Here is a 15,683-nt window from a genome sequence, read left to right as displayed (position 1 = left end):
TTTTTTAGTATTTAACTTTTGGTTTCTTTTTATTTTTAACATAAATTAATATAAAAAATTAAAATTAAACTAAACAAAATGGAAGGTGAGAAGGGATAGGATATAAAAGTCTAAATCAGAGCCAAAATATACATAGAACGAAATGGGGTTATATATAGAATTTTTTTGGTTTCTAAAAGATTTGGGAATTGGGGGAATGGGATGCAGCTGAGGTCACTCATTCGTCATGCCGCTTATGCTCAACACATCCTTCTTCTTTGTTCTCTATTAACTTAAATACGCAGTTGGGGATTGGTGTAACGGACATACTTCAAGAGAGCATCGTTCTCCTCGCAGACGAATGGTTTCTTGTGATGACAAGCCACATCATGCCAGTTGACACCATCATTGTAGAATTGATTCAAAAGAGCCAAGCAATTTTCGGGAGCACCATTTTGTTTGTATTCACGGTTATCAGGTTGAGGGAGGCCAATACCGCCATTGGGAGACCAATCACCTTGGCTGCGTTCATTGGTGGGAGCCAATTTTTGTAATGTGGCTGTCCAGAACCATCCATTGATGTTGGCAGGTTGCAAATCGGGACGTTCACAACCTTTGAAATCGCAGAGACGGCCAGAGGTCCAGATATATTTTACCTATAAGAAAATTAAAAAAATACAATGGAAAACATTTATTAAAATCGAGAAATCGTAGGAAAAACAGAGAGTAATCTCTATATAAGACTTAAATATAAGAAAAAGTGGATAGTAAACATTTTATAAAATCGAAAAAAACTTATTGAAAGAAGGAGAGATATACATATCTAAGAAAAACAAATGAGTCAGGGCCAAAGTTCGAATTTCGTTATTGTGACGAGCTTTGCTTTATGTAACAAAATATGTCATTATAATGTCCATTATATAACAATCTAAGAGAACGGATATGATAATATCATTCACCATCGTCAATTAATTAAATAAATTTATTCAATTGAAAATTTAATTGATCCAACTGGTTGCTGTGTTTGATTTTTGTTATGATTAGAAAATTAAATTAATTTTTTTAAATTAAATATTTCCTAAAAATGAAAATTTGAAAAATATTAGGAATATTTTTTTCATTGAATGAAGCAGATCCCATTTGGATATTTGTTAGTCTTTGTCCAAAATGGCGTCATGACACATTCAAAAGAATTGTGAACTCACCTGAGCAATATAGCCAATTTAAGTTAAAGTTAAATTTACAAATTTCTAAAACTAACATATATTTTCCTTCCAGTTGGGTTAATTTTTTTTGTTTAGCTGTTTCGAATTGTCATATCTCTCTTATGTTCTATTCATTTGGAAAAGTATAAATTCCAAATTTAGAAATATTGGCAACGTCAATCTTCAAATACTGTTATATATGAGGTATAAACCAAACCGAGTATAAACCAAGAAATTTAAGACACGAACTTTAGCCAATAATTATTTTCCAACATTTTTCATAACGGAGTATTACCTTGATAAGATGTCTAAAATATGGAAATATTACCATGGGTGAAATACTATAATACCCATTTCCTTCCTGGTAGATTCAACTTTTTTTTTGAGTGCAGCTGTTTCGGATTGTCATGTCCCTCTTACATTCTACTTATTGGAGAAACTACTGATTCCTATTGTTAGAAATATTGGAAGAGTCAATCTTCCATTACTGTTATACGAAAGACTTAAGACACGAACTTTAGCCAAAAGACTTGAGAAACGAACTCTTATTATTCAGACTTGATAATCTGTATTAAACGCACCATTATCATTTCCTTGGTGAATGACTTAAATAATTTAAGTTATCCACACGAAAAAAGCGTGTAATATAAAGTCATTAACCGTAAATGTATACCAAATAATTATTTTTCCAACATTTTTTATAATGGAGTATTACCTGAGGAAGATATTTAAAATATGGAAATATTATCAGGTGTTTTACAAAAGTGAAATATATTACCCATTGACACCAAGCGATACCACCTTAATTTCCCTCGCACATTTATGTAGCAAAAATATAAAACAATTTAAATACAAATGTTAAAAACACAAATCTATTAAATAAATATATAAAGTTATTGCTAGAACCATGAAACGCTTTCAAAATATGACTGTATACTAATACAGTCATATTTTGAACAAAACTGGCAACCATTGTTACCAAAATCATACTGCACAATAAGCCCTCATTGTTAACTTAGGTTTTGGTGGAGATATACAAACAACATATCGTGCTTACAAATAAACCATCGTAAATTGTCAACACTTTCAGTTGATCACACACCCTCTCCATATAAACTAATGCTTGATAAGACGTTGGTTATGGAATGGTATTTTGTATACAGTGAAGATCACTTGTAACCATTTTCGACTTTATAAACAAATGAATTTAACGGTGAACCCCACCTTTTCTTTCAGCACTCTTCTTTTGTTTTTTTTTTGTGTTATTAAACCATGGTCTATAATAATATTTTATTGTTACAATGCTTTACAATCTCGTTAAGAGGAACTTTCTCCCGCATGTTGTTGTAATAATTTACAACAAACAGCAATAGTCATAAGAAAAGGCTTTCCATTAACAGTTATGAAAGTATGTACAAATAATGTTTTAAGCCCATTTTCCACATATCACTTGACTCTGAGGTGTTATGTGAATTTTAATTATTTTTTTATGAGTGGTGGAGGTCAAGAGAGGGGCTCATTAAATTCCCATAACGTCAAGTGTAATGTCCATAATTTTCAATTTCCTTGAAGATATTCAATAATAGAGTGTCTTCTTTAAAATGATAGTGTAATTAAAGTCTTAAATTTTGTTGATATTTGTAATACGAGGGTTGACTTTTATATATCGGAATTTGAGAAAAACAAAAAAACAAATTGTGGTACGTTGTCCACATGTCCAGTATTTCTGGCAATCATTTGCTTGGAAGTTCTTTGCGCGCGCTTCAATTGTCCACAGGACAATTGATATGAAAAGGTTTTTATAAAAACTTCACTCAAAACAAAAGTGAATCCTCCAGGTTACTAAAACCAATTTAAGTCCATGGAAATTATTATGTTTTAGTTACAATTTCTCCAATATGAGAAAGATTCCTTGACATATGGCGTTTTCGATTGAGAAAAAAGGTGTAAGGACACTGTCATAGATTTTGGATATTATATCCCTCTCAATATTATGAATAAATATTGACACTATTATTTGGGCGAAAGTACAATGAGGGAAAAAGTAATGTAACATCAAGGCAACATATTTTTTGCAAATAGAAAACGCCCAAATTAATGTTTTGTGTACTTTAGTTAAATAGACTAAAAAGGGGAAAATCTATACAAAAAAAAAAGAATAAAGACCCTAATTGGTGCAAATTGCCACTGACGGGCCTATCACAAGACTTGTACCGGTCCTCCAGTTTGTCGCAATTTTTAAATAATCACAATTTATTTATCTCCATACTTTGATATTAAAATCTTATTAGATCTACATATTTAGTTAAATAGAGTTATCAGAATAACCTATTGTTCAACATATTTCAAAAAATTATCATTCCTGGTGCCATTCAGATGCCCATAATGAAACAGATTCCTAAGAGTTTGTCTATTGGGTCCATGAGAACTTGTCTATGGGGGCTCCTAGGGAGCCACCGTGTTGCAATGGTTAGCATGCCCGCCTTGCATACACAAGGTCGTGGACACTAAAAAGATTTTCAGCGGTGGATTATCCCACCTCATTTCTGAGGGTTAAAGATTTCGCAACCTAAATTTTAGGATGCGAAATTTACAAAATATTAAGGACAAATTTCTTTAAAATAATGAAATTTTAATTAAAATAAGGTTTATAATCTTTGCTTCAAATTTTTTTTTCATTAAATTTAGGACACAAATTTTGTAAATTTGCGTCTCTCCGTTAAAGTCACAAGTCTTTGAACTAAGGCTAATTTTACTTAAAGTAAAGAAACACATTTTTGATTTAAAGAAATTGTCCTTAAATTAACTGAAATATTGAAACTTAAGATTAAAGATAAAAACGCTTCAAATATAGGCTTCAAAATAAGACTTGTTTTGAGGATTTAGCGTCTTCGGTTCAAAGTTTTTTTTTTGGATTAAGAAAACGTGTTTTACTTTGAAGTATCCGTTATAATTTAGATTTTTAAACTGACATTTGTTTGTACGTGAATACCTTTATTAAAGAGAATGAAAATTTGATAAATGAGATCTGTAACCTAATTTTAATTTTATTGCTCCTAGATTTAAAGCCAGATAGGTCGCTAAAAAATGTTTTTATTTTAAAGAAGCTCGGAATCAATACCAAAATCCTTAAAGGAAGGAGCCACCGTGGTGCAATGGTTAGCATGCCCGCCTTGCATACACAAGGTCGTGGTTTCGATTCCTGCTTCGACCAAACACCAAAAAGTTTTTCAGCGCTGAATTATCCCACCTCAGTAATGCTGGTGACATTTCTGAGGGTTTCAAAGCTTCTCTAAGTGGTTTCACTGCAATGTGGAACGCCGTTCGGACTCGGCTATAAAAAGGAGATCCCTTGTCATTGAGCTTAACATGGAATCGGGCAGCACTCAGTGATAAGAGAGAAGTTCACCACTGTGGTATCACAATGGACTGAATAGTATAAGTGAGCCTGATACATCGGGCTGCCACATAACCTAACCTAACCTAGCATAAAGACATTTTTGCAATTTTGTACTCTAATTTTTCCCTCCAACTAAGAAATTTTCTTTAACACAAAATAATATAATTCTGTCAAGTAAATTGGAGTTTGTAATACAGTTATTTAACATTTTCTATTATTAGCCTACATATCCCTTCGTGTTGAGTTCACTTTTTTTAAGTGATATTGATTATATTTTTTTTTTGTAGAGAATTCTTTTTTTAATAAAGTTTTTATATATAATTTTATCTAAAAAATATTTTCAGCGGGTTATAGTTATGATTTACAATTATTTATGAAAAAAGTTTGATGACATATTACAATATTTGCTTGCTTGCCCAAAAAATATTTTATGATTTTCTCATAGCAAATAAACTTAATTTCCTAAGAAAAAACATAACTCCTTTGTATTACGGGATTTTATAACAAATGTGAACGATCTTAAATATTTGCTATGTCTTTACAGTGAACAAGTACACAGATGTCTGCATGATATTGAGCAAACATCCGGAAGTGTTAATGCATGTCCATAACGAAGGCGACGATAAATCGTATTCAGTCATTGGGTCGACTATTTTTGGCAATGGGTAATTTAATTAAAACAAAAAATAAAGAAATGTAATACATAAATGTAAAAACGAGCATGAGTTGTAATGTTTGCAAATGTATTGAATGGAGTTAGTTTTATGTAACAACAACAACAATCAAAGCAATGGAGGGGAACCACTAGAGGTTTTTGTTCATTTGTTTTTGTTTGTAGTATTTCTTTTGTTGATTGGACATTTTGTTGACATCTTTCTTTTTTAATGCATACAATATTTTTTCATTTTAAATCACGCTTTTGTTAATATGTATATCACCTTTAAGATAAAGGTTATCTTGTATATGTAAAAGCCTCCAAAATGTATTTTTTTTGTATCATTAATTTGAGGCTAATATACAACACTGTGGTCATAGCTCAAACCATAACAATTAATATTTTTTGCCCTAAAGTAGTTTCTTTGTCAAAAACGACACACAAAAAAAAATTGTGACACAATCCAAATACATGGAGAGAACCACATTTGTTTAATCATATTAATAAGTGTCATCTCCCATTTGTTTAATGTTTTGATTTTGAACTTTGCATATAATCGTCTGGCAATGCCAGCAAAAAAAAAACTAATTTTTGTATTCATTTCTTGTTCCATGAATGAATGTCAGTTTGTTAGTCAGTCACTAGGCTATAATGGTGTGAAATTATGTATGTTATCTTTTTTTCTATCGATGCTGATGCCAGCTAATCTTTTATTTGACAATAGATCTTTTAATTGTTTAAATTTTCGTTGATTTTACAAACTATCATTAATAAGAAGCTTATTAAAATGCAATTATCTTACTAAATTAACCAAAATTTGGTATGAATTCATTCATGATTTTCATAATTACTTTGAACTTATTTTGCCGATAGGTTTGTCACAAAACAAATGACTTAAGCAACAAACTACTTTGCAGTACTCTAGAAGTTGGCATTGGACCTAGATATTATTAAGGCTAATAGATGGGGCCCTGTATTTGTTTTTGATAAAAATATTTTCAGACGATTTTGTAAGATTTGTTTTCTTAATAAATAGACTAAACACATTTTTTTTAACTTTTAAGTTAAAATTAATTTTAGTCACATATAGACCAGGAGCAAGAGGAACCACCGGAGGATATTTTAAATAACAGTGGGTGATCATTCTAATTCAACAGAAGTATAATACTTGGGTTTTTCACGGAGCCAGAGACATAGCTCCCGAGGAGATGAATTGTTCTGTTTTCACGAAGCTGCTAAGTGTGAGTACAGGGTTTCACAAAGACACGTTAATAGAATCGGGGACCACTTTTTAAATGATCACAAAGAAGGATAAAGTATGGGGGAGAGGACAGGGCTTGGAGTATTGGTGATGATTATTTGAGATCAGTTAGGCTGAGATAAAGGATTAGATGCTGAGCACTGGGAAAGATGACCGGAACACTACGAACGAGATCAAAACCAAAGAAATGCTGAACGATGTCGTTTAGTAAAGACGTGAAAATTCTCACGGGCCACAATTGGTCAAGTTGGAATCAAATAGGATTGACTAGTAGTAACGAATACACGTCTTACAAGATTTAATTGTACTCGCCAATTAAATCTTGGATTATCTCTGGCACTGTCCTACACCCTCAAAAAAAATCGATACTTTAACATAAGTTCCAAACATATTTTGCAGGAAGCACATATATTATTGGATACTGCCGAAATATTAATATGTTTGTTTTATGCAAACATATTATATGTTTTGAAGCATTTTGAGTCCAAAAATATTATATGTTCCGAAGAATTTTCCCAAAGAAGATTGTTTTGCCTTTTACTTTTCTTTAAAAATTCGTTTTAAAGAAACTAAACTTTTTCAATTTTACACCTCGTACGTTCCGATTTCTTTTAGCGAACCAAGAAAATATGCCAAAATGCACATAATGCCAAAATGATAAACGAAACACATGTCCACAAGTTTTTTTTCAATGTCTTTTCTCTTTGTTCCGAATGCCTATTCTCATTACTCCGAATGCACATTCTGATATTCAAATGAAATAAAATTATACTTATGTTAAGCATATCAAATTTTGGGTCTTATCATAAAACAGTTTTCCGAAACAACACACAAGCGGTTTCACAGAAATTGCTCTCTTTTGATTCTTTCGCTGTGTTATGTTGAAATCTTTCGCCAACTCTCCCGGTTTCCATCTCTATTTCTTCCCTTATACTGTCTCTCTGTCGTTCTCTGAATAAAATTTCAGAACATATATATGTTTACTCGAAATTTGTAAATTTATATATGTTTACATTCACACATATTATTTTTATGAAACATTCGTACACCAAACATAATATATTTTAACATATTAACATACGTGACCCAAACATTTAATGTTAGTTTAGGAACATTACATGTTTGCACTTAAATATATTGTGTTTAAAAATTGTGTCCGAAACACATTTTGTTTACTTCGTAACATATGAAAAACATATTTTTGTAACAGTGTACTTTCACACCTGATAAAGGAAACTGGAAATATGTAAGTGAAATATTTGCAAGATTTGATGAAGACAAAGAATTAATAAATTCTTGTAAATTGAAACTATTGAAATATATTTTTATTATCAAAGTCCGTATGTCCGTAATTTTTTTTATGGAAATTGTTCGCTGTGAAGGTTTTAAAGAAAATCCGTACTTAAGAAACCTTTTTTATTAGGTTGACATTATGACAATGATAACTTAAATTTTCCTAACTTTTTATAGAAGAAACTTATTACGAACGTTTTTTAGAAAGAAATTATTATCAATTTGTTTTATTAAAAACCTTTGGCATCCAGTACATTATGAATTTTCGTATAGAAAATTTCTCCGGAACGAAATTTTAGACAAACGAAATTCCCCTTTCTTATAAAGTATTTTCGTTTAGAACAAATAAATTTGAATTTATAATAAGTGAGACAACGATTGTTTCTAAACCTTTTTATTAGCTTTTAATGTTAATTTTTTAGCGTCAAAAGAAAACTTTGCTTGTCTAAAATTTCGTTTCTCAGAAAACAAAACTCTTCTTTCAGTGTAAAATATAAATTAGTTGTTAATACTCCATTAAAAACTCCTTCCAATACGACTCATTTGAACTACTCAACCATTGGAATTTCCGGAAGTTTCTTTAGTGTTATTTCAAAGTTTGTGTCTTCAATCTTTTGTCTGTAGTAGTACATTTGTCTGTACTACGTTAACTTATAGGTTAATAGACTTGGTTACTTTCTTTTTGTTATATTGAAAGATGACGTCAAAAGAAAATACACCTTCCAAATGTTATATAACTCTATGACAATGCTACAACAGATTTGTAACTTTGAATGTATAAAATTTGTTTAAAAAAATGTTTTCCTTAATCCTTATTGGCACTCACAAAAAAATGCTGTGCTATGTTGCTATGAACTTGAGTCTTAACAAAATTGGTGATGAAATTTTTTGTGTGCAGATGTAGAGTTCAATGCAAAGCATGATCTTTTTTCGCAACTGCGATAAATGTGCCCACCAGACAAACTGCCCCCCTCATTTTGCCTCCCTACAAAACGACATTCAGGCTCAAGTTAGCTTGAATATATTATGTAATTCCTATTTTCTGTTCATTTAACTTGAATTTCATTTAGTTTGTTTGGCTATTTTCAGTTGACTCGTTGTGTCTTCAATTGAATTTCACCACTATTTTTTTAAATACAAATACACAAACTATGATTGAAAAAAAAAATATACATTTTATAAATCGATAGTACTTGTGTTACTACTGTGGCTGGTATTATAATCAACCGGCATCGGCATCACCATCGATATCATTGAGAGGATTTTATTATTGGCTGCAAAATTTATACGCATAGCATGTTTTCTATTGAAATTGAATGTGTTGCAAGTATTCGAATGTAATATTTAAGTTAATTTACTCGAATTGTGTGTTACGCATTTTATATTTGAGGATTTTGTTTTGAGGTGTGAAATTCAAATTTACACATACTCTTGCATAAACATTTGAAGGTTTATGCTTACTAAACTGATGCAACTTTTAATGGCAATGGTGCTATTATAATGGCAATGGTACTACTATTATTTAATAGCAAAATAAGCGAAGAATTATTAAAATCGTATAAAAAATGTTTGGATGGTATTTTTTTGGGTTTATAGTTAATGCATCCTATTGTTTCATAATAGTCAACTTCAAAAAAAATGTATGTATGTGTACATTGCTGTTATATATACTGAATACAAATATGTGTCGTAATTAAGTGATATTTAATCCTTACTTTTAAGGTATACGCGAGAGTGATATTCAATCGTGAAAATTATTTCTCATGTGCTAAATCATGCCTTATAGCGAAGGGCTTAAAAACGCAGAATCACGAATGGGAATAAATGTAAGTAATCACTCACGATAGCAATCACTACATAAAACAAATCAAATTTAAGAGCAAAGTCATTAGATTTTCATTCATGAAAAAAAAAACATTCAAAATTCTAGCATCTGCTATATATCTCATATAAATAGAAAAAAGTGAATTTTTCCTTATAGAAAGAATTTCGATTTATAAAAAATTTCCCACAATTTTTTTTATAGATCTTGTGTTTTCATAAACTCATGTCGTTTTTCAATCAAATTATATGCGAAACTTACATTTTCACCAACAACACGTTGTTTAATCCATTCATTTTCCAAGCTAGTTTCCAATGAAACGGAATCCATGCAACGTCTGCGACAATAATTTCTGGCACTCAACCAATCTTCTTCAACACCCTTCAAAGCAGGGTCACGCCATGAGAAGAAATAACTATAAAAAAGATAAATACAAAATTTTAATTTAATTGTATAAGTCGACGTATATTTTTTATAATTTAAAAATAATTTGTGAGAAGTTACCACATACAAAAAATGCAATTCAAAGAGATATAAATATTGACAATATTTTTATAATAGGGATGTTATTTTAATATTCAAAGAAAAATGTGTCATTAGTAATGAACAAAAACAATAACTTTTTCATGAAATTTTGCATGGCGAAAACATTAGTCCAATGGTCCTGTTTGCTGTGGAGAGACTTCTATAGAGCTTCAGATTTAACCATTATGCTTGTCGTCGCAGCCACCCGGGTGGAAATGGGTGAAGATGATTTTTCGATGGAATTCTGGTCATCAGTTTTGTAGTCATTTGTAATAACCTCTTGTTGGGAAATAATTAATTTAAATCAGTCTTTATATACCACAAACTACACTAAAAAAGTGAACTCTCTATTTCACCAATTTATTTTATTTTATTTCATGGAATTATTATGTTTGGAGAAAGTTTTCTTTACTCTAATAATTTATTGCGAACGTTAGTTAAATGAACTAAAAAACGGGGAAAAAATTATACACAATTTAAGCATAAAGATTTACTAAATTCGCATTTCTCATGAACTTCATATGTCACTAAAGACATTCTTGCAATTTTGAACTCCAATTTTTTCCTTCAAACTACAAAATTTTCTTCAACAAGTGAAAACAATTATTTATGTCTAATAATTTTTCTTGAATTTGTCGAAAAATGTTTTCGGCGTGATGCCAGCATTTGTAATACTGTTTAGTTAAAATTGTATAAAAATTTTCCAAATTTTCTAAAATTAACTCAAAGTTTTCTTCCTGGTGGGTTCACTGTTTTTTTCAGTGTAATTAACACAGTAAGTGTCTTAAATTTTCTAGAATTCGGAGTAGGCTAATATTGGCAAAAAATAATAAGCGCTCACTTATGGTAGCAAAATAAATCTACTCAGAAAAAATTTTCACAAACATTTTTCCAATTAAAGTCTTAATTGAGTTAAAAAAAAAATTAATTAAAAATTAATTGAAACAAAAATCAATCACAAAAATTAATAGTATCAATTAATTTTTATTGACTTTCAATTGTTTTTTAATTGATACTGTCATTTCTGTGATTGAAGATATTTCAATTAAAAATTAATTGGATCAATTAATTTCGTGATTGAAGACAAAAAATATTTTTTTTGTCTAATGATTAGCATATTATTAATAGTGGGACTTTTGGTTTTGAAAATATCTAAATTTAAAAAATATGTAAATATCTATGTTAAAAAAATAAAAAATCAAAAATTTTAAAATTCCATTATTGCTGCCCCATAAATCAGAGCTTAATTTAAGCCAATTTACATTTGTTTTAGTTCATGAAAAAAATTGCCTATATTTTGAAGAAAAAGAAAACGTCAAAAATATTTTGAAGATTTAATTCCTTTAATAAAGGATGGTTAAATTGTAAGGGCCGATGTTGAATGTGAACCCTACCTAAACGCCAAGTTTTATTCCGAATTTTATTTGACATTTCTCTATTTCAGACTTACTCAATGGTTCCAAGAAATGGCAACAGTGGATGATCAATTTTCGAAGAAAATCATCTTCAGTGATGAGGCACCTTTTCACCTCAGTGGATTCGTCAATAAACAGAATTGCCGCATTTGAGCAAATGAGAATCCAAGAGTGATTGTCGAAAAACCAATGCACCCACAAAGAGTGACTGTTTGGTGCGGTTTATGGGCTGGCGGCATCATCGGGCCGTATTTTTTCCAAAATGAGACCGGTCAGGCAGTTACTGTGAATGGTGTTCGCTATCGTGAGATGATAACGAACTTTTTATGGCCCAAATTGGAAGATATGGATGTGGACGATATGTGGTTTCAGCAGGACGGTGCCACTTACCACACAGCTAACTAAACAATGGCTCTTTTGCGCAACAAATTCAATGGCCGTGTAATCTCACGTAATGGCGATGTCAATTGGCCGCCAAGATCATGTGATTTGACACCGTTGGACTTTTTTCTTTGGGGTTATTTGAAAGAAAAGGTGTACGTCGATAAGCCAGCTAAAGGATGAGATAATTCGGCACATTAACGGCATAGAACCTCCATTATGCTTCAGCGTCATCGAAAATTTGGACCATCGGATGAAGGTGTGCCACCGGAGTCGCGGCGCCCATTTGGCCGATATTTTGTTCTATACATAATTGAGTAATACCAATATATCATAATAAAATAAAATTACAATAATTTCCTAAATAGTTTGTGTTTTATTCAAAATCAACATCGGTCCTTGAAATTTTAACCACCCTTTATGATATAAAGAAGCATTATTTTTTTACAAATACATACTTAAAGAAAGCAAAGTTTTTTGTTGTTTAGAAATCGCATTCAAGAAAAAATTGTGTATTAAGCCTAGTACTAAGATCACGTTTTCGAAGGCAAAATTCTGTTTTGAGCATTTTCAAACACATATTTATACAACCCTGGATTTTTCTCATTTACGGAGATAGATGAAGATATTCGTTTTTCGCAGAAACGAACTTAGTACTAAGCATTACATGAGAACGAATAGAAATTTAAGGATAATTGCATTTTGTTGCTATAGCCAACGAAAATTTCAAAGTAACAAGATAATTTAATTTCAAAATTCAATTGACCTTTTTCAAAACTTATGGATATTAGTCCATTGTAGTAAAATTTTACCCAATGTGAGAAAATCTTCTTGATTTTAATTGTATATCATTTTTTGTACAAAATCAAACATTTGTTAAAAATTCAAGTATTGCTATTCCATAATATATAGATTTTAGTAAGCTCAATTTAACTTTATTATAGTTCATGGAAATTATTATTTTTAAAACAACATTTTTAAATTAAAACATGCTCATATTTTTAAGAAAAAACTCAAAAAATATTTTTAAGAATTCATTTCTTCAATAAAATGTAAGGAAGCATTATTTTTTGCTAGGGTTTTTTTAAAAATCTTCTTTTTATTTATTAATTCAAATTTTTAAAAACAATATTATTATTTGTTTAAAAATCGCAATGAAGAAAACATTTTTTATCATCTTATTTTTTTTTAATATGTATTTATGAGTTGTTAAAATATAATTAAAATAGAATGATGCAATAGTTAAAAAAATATTAAGTTAAAGAAATTAAAAGATTTTCAAAATCTTTTTAGTGTTTTCAATATTTCTTTATGAGGGAAGTCAATTTTTTATATTTTTAATATTTAATAACAATTTGAAACAAACGAAAATTCAGGTTTTCAAACATCGTTAAAATAAATCATCTATTTTCATAGTTTTAATTTTTTCAATAATATTTTAATGTTACTTTTATAAAATTTTAGATTTTAAAATTATTTATGGTATCATTTGTTTGGCCATTAATGGTTTGTAGATCGAAATTCTGTTTTAGAAACAATTTTTTTGCACTTTTCGCATTTTTGGCTGGTTATTCACATTTATTTTAATAATTTATTTTTTAATACGTTTTTATTAATTGATATGGTTTTCAACTCACCCTTTGCCATCGGGTGTCTTTTCATGTATAATACGTTGGGCACACAATTGTGGGTTGGGAGGATCCAAAACGCGACCATTTGAAAATTGGGCTAGACCCACACTTAAAACACTGAACAAACAGATACCGGCTACCACAAAAGCTTTCATTTTGTTAAAAATTTTGTTTTAATTTTTTATGGGTATGAAAAATCCAAAAAAGAATTTTGTGGAATTTTTTGTTTTATTACAAAATCACACCACTTTCGTTTTCGATAGTTTTGTTTTTTTTAACTGCCGTTTTAAATTCACCACGCACGCGCTCTTCTTAAAGACACCCCAAAATAATGCCTTTGAAATTCTTAACGTAACGACCGTAATTTATGAAATGACACAAAAGTTTTTATGCCTCCCTACTTTATATACGTAAAAAACTCAAAGTCAATGTTGATGTGTAAATACACTCAACATGTTCGAGTGAGATTTGTATTGCATTTGCAAGTGAGTCGTCTATGTTGCGAGCTGGGTTTCAATTTCATTTGCTATTTTTTGGGGAGCGGAAGAAATGAGCGTTATTGAGTTGTGGTTTCTTTTCGGCTTGGGTGTTATTTGCTCTTTTTCGCCCAAAAAAAAAAAAAAAACATTCATGGCTGAGTGAGTTTTGGTAGCTTGCTAATATGTCTGTCTGCCTGTATTTGGGATCAATCAATGCCTTTAGGCTTACGTGATATTATGATCGACCAACTGAGATTTCTTTAATTCAAACAATGTTTTCGGAAGAAAATATTTGTCACCTTGTTGGCTCTTGTGGTTTTTATTGGAGGCTACATAAATGCCAAAAAATTATGTGATGAAAAAACGCGGATGGTTATTACGCTTGGCTTCATTTAAATTATTTATAGTTTGTGATAATTTGTTAAATTGAATAGTATACGCGAGTATTATTAACTAGTTTGTTTTACAGGAAACCAGAATTGAGCAATGGTTAGCATAACCACGTTGCATGCACAAGTTCATGGGCGCTAACAATACGGAATACCAAAATTTGTTCGATGGTTTAAGCCCTCCATACTACCGGCGACATTTCTGAGTACTATCTAGAACAGTGCTATCTGGAATAGTGTGGCACGACGAGACCTCTCACACTCCGAGTTAGAGAGAGAGAGATATGTTATCATTGACATGAACAAAATTCGAGGTTCACTCATTGATAAGCGAGAAATTTGCTCTTCAACTTTGTATTTAGTTCGTTTCTTAAGTCTTTTGATTTGAAAACCAGATTGTAGTAGAAACTCTTTTTAAGTAATTTTTTTATGAGAACCCTTTGGTGAAGAGTCTATATAAACAAACATCTTTGCATTCTAGAAATATACAATAACAGAGAAAAAAGATTCGAGGTACATTCATTGATAAGCGAGAAATTTGCTCCTGTACTTAATATGTAGTTCGTTTCTTAAATCTTTTGACTTGAAAACCAGATTACAGCAGAAACACGCCTTAAGTGGAAATAGCCACCGTACTTTTGTATAAAAACCCTTTGGTGAAGAGTCTAGATAAACAAACATCTTTGTATTCTAGAGATATGCAATAATAGAGAAAAGACAGGAGGTTACTTACAACGAAAGAAATGTTTTCTTTTGTGAGGAACGAAATTTTAAACAAACAAAGTTTTCTTTTGACGCTAAAATTTTGTCTATTGAAGCAAATAAAAGATATTGGAAACAATTATTGCAACGCTACTTTTATTTTCGGATTTATTAACTGTTAACGAGTTAAAGCGGAATTTGGGTTGTGAAAAATTCCATTCCTAAGGAGAGTATTTTTTCTTTGTGTAGCGGAGTTAAAAAACTATTTTTTATATTATTTCCGTTAACGAATGTAGTACTACAAGAGCTCTGTTTTTATTTTTGTGGTTTTGAGTATTTAATAATTGATTTAAATATACAAGAAATGTCTCTTAGATAGTTTTTTTTAAATCAAAATTCTCAATAGTCGGTTTTAGTTAACATCAAAAGACGATTGAGTTGACTCAAACCAATTTTATTAATCATCAAAAGTCTTTTTTTTTAACCAGTACGAAGAAAACAAAAATTCAAGTCTTTTTGCAAACATCAGTCCAAAGATATTTTTTT

General features: G+C 30.4%; 1 protein-coding gene across 1 annotated transcript; it reads right to left on the bottom strand.

Annotated features, from left to right (window-relative positions):
* LOC142221066 (uncharacterized) lies at positions 1–13,912 on the bottom strand. The gene is made up of 3 exons (XM_075290584.1): positions 13,574–13,912; positions 9,877–10,030; positions 1–635 (listed from the first exon to the last, which is right to left on the bottom strand). The coding sequence occupies exons 1-3, from the start codon at positions 13,720–13,722 to the stop codon at positions 273–275; spliced, it is 666 nt and encodes a 221-aa protein (XP_075146699.1). The 5' UTR covers positions 13,723–13,912; the 3' UTR covers positions 1–272.
* Between the last annotated feature and the right edge of the window lie 1,771 nt (positions 13,913–15,683).

The sequence above is a fragment of the Haematobia irritans genome, chromosome 1 (genome assembly GCF_050003625.1).
Source record: "Haematobia irritans isolate KBUSLIRL chromosome 1, ASM5000362v1, whole genome shotgun sequence".
NCBI lineage: Eukaryota > Metazoa > Arthropoda > Insecta > Diptera > Muscidae > Haematobia > Haematobia irritans.
This window is presented reverse-complemented; position numbering and strand designations above follow the sequence as displayed.

Bases quoted from the DNA above. Each gene is read 5' to 3' on its own strand.
- LOC142221066 (XM_075290584.1), bottom strand. From the start codon at position 13,722: ATGAAAGCTTTTGTGGTAGCCGGTATCTGTTTGTTCAGTGTTTTAAGT. The intron at 10,031-13,573 runs GTGAGTTGAAAA...TCTTTTTTATAG, and splicing joins AAGACACCCGATGGCAAAGG to TTATTTCTTCTCATGGCGTG. The intron at 636-9,876 runs GTAAGTTTCGCA...ATTTTCTTATAG, and splicing joins AACGTGTTGTTGGTGAAAAT to GTAAAATATATCTGGACCTC.